General features: G+C 35.1%; 1 protein-coding gene across 1 annotated transcript in view; it reads right to left on the minus strand.

Annotated features, from left to right (window-relative positions):
* Window positions 1–12,554: 12,554 nt before the first annotated feature.
* LOC128222717 (uncharacterized) overlaps window positions 12,555–12,941 on the minus strand; it is a 32,879-nt gene continuing 32,492 nt past the window's right edge. Inside the window, exon 10 of the mRNA XM_052931811.1 lies at window positions 12,555–12,684. Coding sequence (XP_052787771.1) covers window positions 12,614–12,684 — 71 coding nt within the window. The 3' untranslated portion in view covers window positions 12,555–12,613. The remainder of the gene's footprint in view (window positions 12,685–12,941) is intronic.

Below are 12,941 nucleotides of genomic sequence, written 5' to 3' on the forward strand. Positions count from 1 at the left end.
TATATTTATTCATCGACTTTTACGTATTTGACGAGATACAGGGACAATTGCTGTACCAATACCAGACAATTGAAGACAATATATGCCAGAACTCGCTCAATATTTACCAAACTCGGCCAATATGAACAAAACTCGACTAATATGAGTTTCCTCCGTTTTGATTGGCTACAAAACTCGACTAATATAGGATTTGAGAAATGGGCCATTTGAACCACTTTATACGGTTTGATGTTACAGCTGTATTTAACACTGGTGGTGAGCAAAAAAGTCACGTGACCACAAATGCAAACGCCAGTAGTATTTTGGCTCGATTGATCGTCAATCAAGGTAAGTTTCTTATCGATATTTTTGTTATACGCGAGAGTTCGTTCAAATGACATAGCGCAAAAAAGAATGCATTGTTTTGTCTTTCGATCGGTGTATTGGTCACCATTAGTGTCTGCATAGTTTCCGAGAACACTTCGATACAAATTGTGTCCATGAATGCAAACTCACGTAGGTAGTGTTTTAATGTCACATATTTTGATAAATTGCCATATTTTTTAATCAAATGTTTGTTTTTCAGCTGTTCAATAATTGTTTTTAATTGCTTTATGAATACTTTGTGCGATTCAATATGTACAAAAATGCATTTTCTGAAGTATTTCAAATTTGGCAAACGTACGTAGTCTACCTAAAATGGCAAACGCACGTAGGCACCTTATAATAAGGAGCAAACGAATATTTCGTTAGCCTTTAAAAAATGAAAATGTGTTCAAGTTATTGAAGATATTTATCCGCTTTATCATTAAATATCCATCATAATGAAAGCTATATAAATTTAAAATACGTAACAAACATTGACACGATATTATGCGGGTGTGGTGCGGGATATATGAGTTCTCGAACAAACTCTCATCCGGCCATACCGGTGGTATACAGACTTAACTAACTTAACAATGCTTGTTTAATGTTTATCTCTTAATGTATATCTTAACATTTAGAACAGCTGTTGTAATGTCACCACACGTTTGATACAAAGAGTCGGAGTATAGTACAGTACGGGACTGTTTTGATAAACAGAAATGCATTACAGAAGGGAACCATTTGCGTGTGCTGGGAGCGGGCCAGACGCAACGATTCCAAGATGCTTGTAACAGATCACATTGGGATAAACGTTTCATTTGAACATAATTTAAACATCTTTAATGAACCTTTTATTTAAGCATTCTCTATGTTGTGATGATAATACTGTCATGATAATTGTTAATGACAGATACATGTATTGTGATAATGATAACCATAAAATGATATTGCGATGATACAATGACAATGTATGCTCTACCCGGAACAATGTTTATATCACTGAAAATACTCTTTGAACTGTATGTATAAGTGCTTTTTTACAGAAATAAAGACATTATAATGGAAATGTTCTTCATTTATTCTATAACTGTATATCTTAGATTAGTTCTATACATTGAATAAAATGATTCACAATAAAAGCGATCACAGATAATCAGATAAAATCAAAGATAAGTAATCAAATAACATAACGATTAATTAATAAACAATACTTTTGTTATGATCTGCCTGAGATTCTACTTGCTTCCACATCAGATAAGTTGACCTAAATATTTGGAAAGAGCCAAGATAAATCAAGTACCCGTATCACACAATTACCTCCCTTGTAGACGACTGTCGTCTGTAGCATCATGGAAACATTGTCTCGTGGCAATTTTAAAAATCACAGTTGATTATTTCTCGCTTCAAATGGAGCAATAGAAAAGTTTTCGCGCTCCATTCAAGAAATAATGCTGTCCTCTTTTTAGAACTATTAATATTTAATCATAACATAAACATAATCTGAATCGCTGCACGCATATCCATAACAACCACGAATTATTACAAATCTATACGCGCATTATATTCACTACGCACAAAACATTTCCAGGTTTTTCCAGGATCATCGCCGCTCGTTTAAGATAGGTTCATCCCACCCCTCTCTCGGGGTGTTTTGCGGAAACACGGTATACCCCGCTTCCGCAATACACTCTATGTTCGGGTTGGGATGAACCTAGCACTCTCGGCCAAGAAAGATACTTATTATCTAAAATTGAATGTTTTATTTGGTGTGTTTAATAACGTTTGCTTGCACATTCTACTTTTATGCCGATACCATTTCCCACATTCAGCGCACTGGTATGATTTCTCGCCAGAATGGCCGTCCATATGAGCCTTCAGGTCTATTTCTCCTCCATTGAAATCCCACACATGTCGCACGTATAACATGTCGTGCCATCTTCTCCTCGCCAATGCTTGTTCAGGTACGTATGTGTGGTGATCTCCTGCATGCATTTCGGGCACAGAAACTGGTTATTGGATCCATGTGTGGTGCACCTGTATAAATACATGTATGCTTTTAAAAGTATGCAATTAAAATACTTGTAATTGCAATATTTTGGTAACCTTTAATAAAAACGCCTGAGCTTGTGACTGGTAGATAATTGCTTAATTATAGAATAATATAGAATAAAACAAGAATAATATAAGCATTTTTAATACTAGAATACACTTACATATGGCGCGTCAAGCTCTCCATTGTGTATAACTATTTCTAACAGCATGTAAATGCTTTTACACCGTCATGGCGGCGCTCATGCAATTTCAGCCCCCATGTCGTTTTCAATGCATTCCCACAAACGTGGCAAACAAATGACATCACTGACACAGACACTGTCATTCATTAATTAATCGCCACTTGATTTACTTCGCAAAATATATTACACAAATTGTAGTTTGGTAAAAGAATATCATCTGTAAAAGCATTTTCATAAAAAATACGTCTCGTGCAAACAAACGCTTATTAAAATCTTAAAAGATGGTTTATCGTGCTAAGTAAAACGACATAAAGCGTTTCACTTTCCCTTATGCATATGACCGTAAGCATTATGATCATAATACTAATTAAATATAAATTCAAAAATCTAACAGCAATAGTTATTGATATAGAAAGAATAAAAAGTTTTAAAAGCTTTCGACAAATACGATAACTCATTATTATTATTATATGAGATGCCTACGTGCGTTTGTCATTTTAGGTAGACTACGTACGTTTGCCTTATGAAAATGCCAACGTGCGTTTGCCAAATTTAAATACTTCAGAAAATGCATTTGTTTGTACAAATTGCATCGCATAAAATATTCATAAAACAAATAAAAGCCATTATTGAACAACTGAAAGTCAAAACAATTGAAAAAATGTGGCAATTATCTAAATATGTGACATTTTAACACTACCTACGTGAGTTTGCATTCATGGACACAATTTGTTTCGAAGTGTTCTCGGAAACTATGCAGACATGAATGGTGACCAATACACCGATCGAAAGATAAAACAATGCATTCTTTTTTGCGCTATGTCATTTGAACGAACTCTCGCGTATAACAAAAATATCGATAAGAAACTTACCTTGATTGACGATCAATCGAGCCAAAATACTACTGGCGTTTGCATTTGTGGTCACGTGACTTTTTTTGCTCATCCCAGGTGTTTAACCTGTTGGTGGATTTTACGACTATTATGATATTGTACACCGACAAGATGGACAACGAAGGTGAAACATATGACGTTTTGGCAAACGATTTACAAAATTAAGAAGAAAAGACATGCTTCCTTACAATGTACGGTGCTTTATTCATAAGTGTGTGCAATGTCACTATAAGGATGCATGTCGAAATCAACAAAGTCAAGTCTAGAAAAGTAGACACCCTGAATGAATAAGGGATAAATACGGCTTCAATGTGAACTAAAGGTAAGTTATAAGAATGCTTTTAACCGAAATGGTAATAGTTAATTAATAAAATACTTATTAATTATGTGTTTTTATATTGGCCCTGTTATTTGACCACGGTCAGCTGTATTTGCCTCCGCAAACTTCCCCTATACATTTGCAGGACTAGTATACTTTGATTTATTTTCATCATTTAAACAATATATAGATGCAAATATAAACAAACTACCGACTCTGTTCACTTGATACCGATTACCTTCTTTCCGGGGGCTCGGCATATAGGAAAGAAATCGTGTGAAAAGATGTTCATGGATCAAGTTGTCTCAAAAGTCCTGCTGGCTGTCCCTTACTTGAGAGGGTTGACCCTTTAATAAAGAAACACTACGCACTACTACATGCTGCAGTCAGCGAAAACAGATATGAATGTCATATAACAATGTACTTAAAAGATGCAAGCAATCTAAAGCGTAATTTTAAAATTCTTCCATTTGGTGAGGGGTTATGTAGCGTACACGAACAATGTGACATTGACCATGAAGATAAGGATTTGAAATATGCTCATAGCACTTGAACTCGATGCGCTTAACAATTGAGTTAAATAACTTCAAAATCCTTCCGTCAGTTAAGGAGTTATGAAGCGAACACGAAAAACCCAATATTAGACGTTAATGTGTGACCATGAACTTGACAAAAGTTACGTGGAGCATGCATTCAAAAACATGGAAACCGTTTTATTGATAAATGCGTCTAGCCATTATTATTCATTATGATGAATAAAGAGGCGGCCACGAACCATTGTTTATCTGACTGAAACGTTTGCGTGTTAGCTAACATCAGAGTACAAAAAACTAACTATTACTGCCTCATACCGTTTGAAACAACATCACAGGTAATATTTTGTCATTTTTATATAACAGATATAAGGCCACATCTATGTTTTTCATTCAATTCACGATAAATGGCAAAACATTTCAAAATTCGCAATTTTTCAAAATTGAACACCTAGTGTAAATATTTGCTATATTATGATCATGGTTATCATTATATAGAATTCAAGCACGAAAGTTTTGGCCACACCAAATTGATGTTTCGTTCCGCGGATTTACCGCTCCTATCTTTTTGAAAATGTAAAAAAAATATTTATATTTTTAGTTTGCCCGTTCCTATATTTTAATCGCCAACCAGTTTTTTGGGGGCAATTTATTTTTTATATTATACTGTATATTGATCGGTTAAGCATTGGTTTCAATAATTTAAATCGAAAGTGTGGCTTCCAGTAGAAATACTGTGACTCGAATTTTGGAAATTAAATCTTATTTTTAACAATAAATGTGGTTTGACAATGCTGCTAGTCATTGTTCATTGTCTCATACACTAATACTGATACTGGTAACTATAATATTGCGTTTTTAGTGATTCTTTTTGGATGGACGTCGGAAGGATGAACAATGACTCAATAAAGTATTATTTGATTCAAGTCATACTACAAGTGACCAGAAGTTTACCTTATGTCGTCGATGCTGAAGAAGAGAGTTTTACTTAACAGGAACATGGTTCATTGTTTGGTCCAAATTGATTTATCAAAGTCATTTTTGACCACATTCTGACTAAACAACAGCCTTGAACAAATAACTTTTCACAATTAGCAATAGTAACACTGGACCGTATAAACCAAAATTTAGGTAGGCCTAACTTTATTTTATCACCTTAATTTCTATTATAATACATCTCACTGACCATAAATGTACTCTGAACATACCCTTGTACTTTTCATTTTGATAAGCACATGCCAATGATGTTAAAGATATTCTGGTAGATTTATATAAGTAGTTTTAAACTTTTTCCTAGAAGCATCGTCATTTTTTATTATGATTGATCGTCAAACTTAAAATATGTTTTATTTATATTAGCAATTTAGTTTGTCCATATCTTGTGTGTACTTAAAACGTCCATTATATGTTCTGTTCAAGATTGCATTCAAATGGGTTTAAGGGCAGTTTTTTTCCTATTCATTGATTATATTAAGAAAAAATGTTTTTCGCTCTTCGCTCGCTTCGGGTCTTATGAAAACTGACAAAATTGTATTTTTCTGCTCGCTCGCTCCAATTGTTTCTGCAAAATTCCGAGTAACGAATCATTAATTTGGTGTGGCCTTAAGAAACAAATTTTATATCTGCACAATAAATAGACAAAATACAACTTATCATCTTTTTACTTTTTGTGTACATACATATTTTCATAGGATAAAACGACTGCGTAAGCTAACATTTTACTGGACCAATTGTAGGCGGTTCAACGACTACCGTAAACATTCTGTGTTGAGGTAACAAGATATGAAACATTTCATAAATGTTTAACATCATCCTGTCTATCCGTCCGTTACAAAATAGTGTGTTGCGCGTAACTCCTAATGTACATGACACAAAGTGATGAAACTTGGCATAAATGTTAAGCATCATTAAAAAAACAATATAAAGATGTGCACCAAGTGTTTCGTGTGTGGATGCAATTTATGATTGCAAAGATATTGTGCATTACTTAGGAAATCAAAATAGTATACCGAGTATGCTATCTTGTGTTGCGCTTAACTCCGACCATATACGAGTCAAAGTCAAAACACATGACTGAATGTTACGCAGCATGTGTGATAATGAACCTTGGATATTGTGTATCGCTTTTCGCAATGGGTTCAGTGTTATTGGCATTGACTTGCTAGATGTCGCTCGCCTCTCTACTAGCATACTTTACAACGTTTTGAGCCTTTACCTGAATAAACAGCAGCAAGTTGTGTGCCAGGTGATGTTGCGTGGGTTGAAGCAGTAAATGAATGGGATTGACTTAGTAAAAATAGTCTAGAGACCATGATATGAAGCAGAGGTAAGGTCCTTAGTTTAAGATACCATGAAATATTGTGTCGCGCATTAGTTCTACAAAATAAAAAACAACGTGAAGAAACTTCAATGAATATTCAACAGCTTAAGAGATTGTTCGACTGGTTATTTCAGTGTCGATTAACTTAGTTAACTGTTGCACTTGTCTGCATTACCACAAGCCTGCATTCATGTGCAGCTGTATGGGGCAGAGATAACACACTGAAAACGATTATTTACCACCATGTGAAGTTGTGAACCTGAGGCTTTATGTGTTGCTTCGCCAAGTAACGAATAGCCCTTGACTTATTTACGTATCTGCAAAAGGGACCCAAGTTGTACAATATAACTAACATAAATGTTTACCAGTGTGTAACGATATAGGCGAGAAGTAGCGTGTTTTGGCTGGCCCTATAAATAAAGAGTTACAGCCCTTGACGTTTATAGAATTATTGCATATAGTATATAAATATTAGCCAGCATTTGAAATTGAGCACCTGAGCCCAGCATAGTTATTGCCCTTATTCATGTAAAATTAAAATTTGGAATGTAGTGTTTCAAGAATGTATTAAGTAGTTTAAATAATAAGAGTCAAAACCGTCACAAAATTGTTTATATAATAGTTCTTGAAATAAATAGATCATTTCAGGGCATATGTGGATGTGTCGAAAATAAACCTCTAGTTTGATAAATAGAATGACAGATAAACTAGACTGGACACTAAGCATTGCGACGAAACCCAAGTTTTAAACAGAACGCAAATGACAAAGTTAAGGCCTGACCAAGATTAGGTCTGGACAGGTCAAACGACAAACAAATGTTGCCCAGTGTGGCATTTGCCTTTGACCTTCTGACGTGCGACTAACTTGTGAGTCATCATGATGAACATTTGCCAAGTTATTGAAATAATCCGTAATGCACTGCCAATTTTCAGCCCGAACAGGTCAAGAATAAAAAGATTTGACCAGTTATCCGCTAAGAATAATGAATTTTGACCAATTATCCGTATGTGTTAGCGTTGACCTGCGGACATGCGTCGTTCATGCACTGCCGATTTTCAGCACTGACCTAAGGTTAATATTCCTGGTTTAAAACAACATAAGAAATAAATTTCTTGTCGGCAGGATAATTCTAACCCGGATGCTTTAGGTCACCAGTCGGAGAAATATTTGTGCTTAAAGCATACTGAAGAAAAATTACGATTGTGATGGAATTCATAAATATTGAAATTAATGTTGTCGACATCTGAATGTTAATTGTTAATGTTTGGGGTTGTAGGATAATAAGTGGCGTTCATGAGGCATCAGTTATTTATTTCTCTATTCGTAATAATAATTAAATAACTATATGCTATTAGTATCAGCCATTCATTGAACGTGAACAAACGGTTAAAATTTAATAACTGGTAGGAATTTAGTGAGGGGAAATAAGTGAATGCATAACTTCCAATTCGAATGCGTTAGGGCACCTTTTTATCGTTTTCAAATTGGTACGATGCTTAGCTTACAGCCGTATATCATGTTTACATTTTTATTTCTCTTAAAGAATATTTGAAACAAATTGTGACTGCTTTCATGTATTAGTATCCCAATAACACTGTCAATCTGATCAGTCAAACTAACTGAATTTCTTAATTCAGTTAACCTTAGTTATGCGTGTAAACGTTTTTAATTGTTTAATTGTAAATGCATTTTATAGTCGATTTACATGTGGAAAACAAAGACACTCCGACTACAAACTATGTAAATACGTAATCTGTCTGATGAAAAAAAATATATTAACTTTATAGCTTATTACCGGTTAAATAACGCAGGTTGTTTCGGTATATTTTGTAAAGATAAACTGTGTAAATAAGAAGCTGTTTATACTATACAGATAAATATATTGCAAACAAAAAAGTATTTGATTAATTAACTATTACCATTTTGGTTAAAACATTCTTATAACTTACACTGAAGCCGTATTTATTCCTTATTCATTCATGGTCTGCTTTTCAAGACTTGACCTTGCTGGTTTTGACATGCATCCTTAAAGTGACATTGCACACACTTATGAAAAAAGCACTATACTTTGTAAGGAAGCATGTCTTTAGGTCTTAATTTCGTAAATCGTTTGCCAAAACGTAAAATGTTCCATCTTCGTCGTCCATTTTGTCGGTGTACAAAATCATAATAGTCGTAAAATCCACCAACGGGTTAAATACAACTGTAATATCAAACCGTACAAAGTGGTTCAATCATTCAATAGGTTCAAGTATTCCAAATAGGTTTATACGAAGCACAAAATTTTCAAAACAGTCGGAAAACGGAAAACAAAATGGCTACCTTTAAAAATAATTTAAAGGCGAATTTCGACAGCCAATGAAAATGGCCCATTTGTCAAATTCTATATTAGGCGAGTTTTGTAGCCAATCGAATCGGGGGAAACTCATATTAGCCGAGTTTTGTTGATATTTGCCGAGTTTGGTTGATATTGAGCGAGTTCTGGCATAAATTGTCTTCAATTGTCTGGTATTGGTACCGCAATTGTCTCTGTATCTCATCAAATGCGTAATAGTTAATTAATAATGAAAGATTGAAAATGTTTACGAACCAGTATCTAATTGCTGATTTCAACATAAGCCTTTTGTTTAGTGATACTAAAGCCTTCACTCTTTAAAAAATGATGACCACCATATCATTTGTAAGATGTTTTGAGAGCTCGTCTGTTTTTGAACAATCTTGTTGTAAATGGCAAAATCTTTTTTGTCCTTTGCAATTACTCTAAAACAGTTAAAGACTTTCAAAAATGGTTGTAACCCATGTAACCAGACTGTAAAGCACGGCCAATATTTATGACTTATACAATTGTCGTGTTTGGCCCCCTTTTCGACAAATGAAAAAAATGATTTACACATTTTTGTTCATGCTTTTATTTTTACAAATTTATGCAGTCACAATACTAAAGGGAATACTTATCGATGTCAAGGGAATTCAGCTTTAAGTGTTAATTTGTGTGCATCCTGTGACGAGAGCGCGCGTCATGGGACGAGAGCAAGCATCATGGGACGAGAGCAAGCATCATGTGACGAGAGCATGCATCTTGTGCCGAGAGCGCGCGTCGTGTGCCGAGGGTCATGTGACGAGAGGGCGCATCATGTAAAGAGAGCGCACATCATGTGCCGAGAGCGCATATCATGTGACAAGAGCGCGCATCGCGTGCCGACAGCACGCATCATGTGACGAGAACGCGCATCATGGGACGAGAGCGCGCATCATGGGGCGAGAGCGCACATTATGTGACGAGAACGCGCATCATGTGACGAGAGCAAGCATCATGTGACGAGAGCAAGCATCGTGTGACGAGAGCGCGCATCATGTGATGAGAGCACACTTGTCTCTGGAAATCCTCTTGTTGAAGAGTATCGAAAACTAAAGATTATTAGACGCGGTCTGGGGGCGCGTCTATAGGGATACATGTTTGCAATTTGTCGTCAATAACCGTTTGGATGCGTGTAAAACTTCCAAATTGTCATATCAAACGAAAAAGCCAAATGTTTAAAACAGGAAATTAAAAAAAGTTATTCTCTGTGTTTATGTATTGACTGGTAGCGATCATACGTGTTCGTTATTTTAGAAATTTACTTTCTGTGAAAACGATTTATATACACTCTGTGGTAGTAAATAAGCATGTGAGAATTTACGGGCATATTGTGAATAATAGTTTAAATTATGCATCTGATAACAAATATCAGTGCCTTTACACGACAGTTATTGCATATTTTAAATTTAAGTGATATAAAATGGAAGTACAAAGCTTAATTCACACGATTTTACTAACAAATATAAGTCGCAATAACGAAATGAACACAATTTAAATTTAACTGATATAAAATGAAAGTTAAAAGCGTCATTCACACGCTTTAAAACAAACATTAATGAATAAAAGTAGGCCGAAAAGGTTCAGGTCGAAATGATATCTCGACCGAATCGACCCGACACCAATAATTTTATCGGTAATAATGCAAGGTACCAGTCTAAATAATTTACGCATGCCGGAGACGACCGAGTAACTACGATCTAGAAAGTTGATTTAATTGGCATAGTTCGGCTTTGTCCGTGTTTATTCGGAATGTTAACAATTGTATATATTGTCACATGACTTTATTGAGCCAATTTGGTATCGATATTTTTCACGTGACACAACGATTCAGCATCCTCCTCCATCTTTTGGCGGGGAAAGAAAACGCGAAAACTCACTATGGTAAGAGGTGTTTTAGGACATTTTTACCAAGGGCAAACTTTGTTTTCTCCATACAATGGCATGCAATGTACCGCTATGGCTCTGGCTGCATTATTGGCTTTTTATAGTTAAGAACACAACCACATGTCCTCATTAACGGCTGTCGATGTACACTGTATACTGAATGAGGGAAATGCTTTGTATTCTACCAAAGTCGAAAGTATAAACGAGGCTCGATATTTATCGCATAATGATTTGCCAACATCCGTTAGGTTTAGAAATGATTTATTTTGTCCGCAATATATGCTTGATGTTTACAATGGTAACGTTACCGGTGATAATGACGTCCATTTAGGTCAATCCCCATTCCGTCGCGTCTTTGATGCCTTACATAAACATTCGTCTTGTTATCATTAGACTGCAAATATAAGCCATAAGAAAAACTGATGACACCAAGTTAGAAACAAGAGATCTGGATGCAAAAACCTAGGGTTTCATCACAATTTCTGGCAAGGAAACGTTTTGTTCTGAACTGGTTTTGGCCATGATCGAATTACGTTTACCTTGCACCTATTCGTAGTTAGAGTAAGCATTTTCACTCATTCATTAAATTCATATCAGAAGTTTAACACGCGGACCCATATTTTATCTAGAAATAGGCAGCGTGTTGATAAATTAGAACGATATTTTTTCAAGCGTCATTATTTTAACGCTCACGGTTTCTGAACGCCAGCTCCGCATTTCCTTCTTAAGACGTTTTTATAGTTGTGTAGTGTTCCTATACATAATGTTCATATTTGCATGCGCCATAATGTTTTTGCGATGTGTGTAAGAAACGAAGAGTACTTGAAATGCAAAATATGCAGACGTCCGTTTCGGAGAAAAACTCCAGGCACAACAGTTAGCACAACATCTAAACGAAACCGTAGTCAACCTGTCTAATCATTTAAGCACTTGGGGTTTACCTATAAGTTTATTTTAATTTGTTTTATTATTAAGTTTCCTCAAGTTAATGTATTCTTTGATAAGATTTACGTTTTACATTTTTACTTTATTTAGGATTGTTGGGATAAGAGTGAGGTTTGTGCACGTAAACTGGTTTAAACCCCCCGTAAATTTACATTTTACTGACCGTTCCAAGACGGTACCTAACAATTATTGATAAACATACCTCGTTTTCTTATATAGTATGTATGCACTGTGCTGTTTGTGGAGTTTTGTGCTTTTCTTCCATGTTTCTTGTTTGTGATTTTTTTGTTTTTGTGTTCTATGTCTTTGGCGTTTACCCAGTGCCATTAAACCGGATTTATGTTTAAACTTTCTGCTACTGAGCTTGTTTCTGTAGTCTTTCGCATAAGTACTGTAGTAAATCTGTTCTTACACGATACCACATTCTCCGATTTTCCAAATTTGTCCGTTTTATAAAATAACCGAATAAAATGAACAAAATCACGAGTGTATAAGTAAACACAAAGCACAGCTGTACCACGGAATTGTCGATAGCTTAATATCTTCACAACACCGAAGAGGTGGAGCGGTTTGTTCCCACTTTCCCAACCGCTGTTTTTCACACTTACAAATTATCACCAATGATCTCTTCGCACACTAAACTTACCTGTATGTTCTATTCCCGCACATAATACTGTAGATATAGTTGCATGTTTATATACGTATGCAATACAACAAAACGTAGTTCCATCGTCAGTTTATTGTCACTGAAAAAGTTGACACAACAAAATAGTCATCTAGTTAGCCAGCAGGTGTCGATTTTAGCGTGTCCAAAGAAAATATGTTCATCTTGTACTGTCTGTATAACTCTTCTGTAAACGAAATACGGATCGTAAATCAGCAAATAAAATTTAAAAGCTGCACTCACAGATTTACAGTTTTAATTGTAAGTTTTATCTTATATGACTGAATTGAAGGCAATGATATCAAAATGAGCTGAATATAAAATATCTCAAATATTTGGAGAACTGCCGAAATTCCATTTTTCCGGCTAAAGACTTAAGTAACGCTTTAGCTATAAAACATTGATTTTCTAGCATAAATATGAAAAATGCAATCTTATATTTTG

This window comes from Mya arenaria, chromosome 17 (assembly GCF_026914265.1).
Source record: "Mya arenaria isolate MELC-2E11 chromosome 17, ASM2691426v1".
Classification (NCBI taxonomy): domain Eukaryota; kingdom Metazoa; phylum Mollusca; class Bivalvia; order Myida; family Myidae; genus Mya; species Mya arenaria.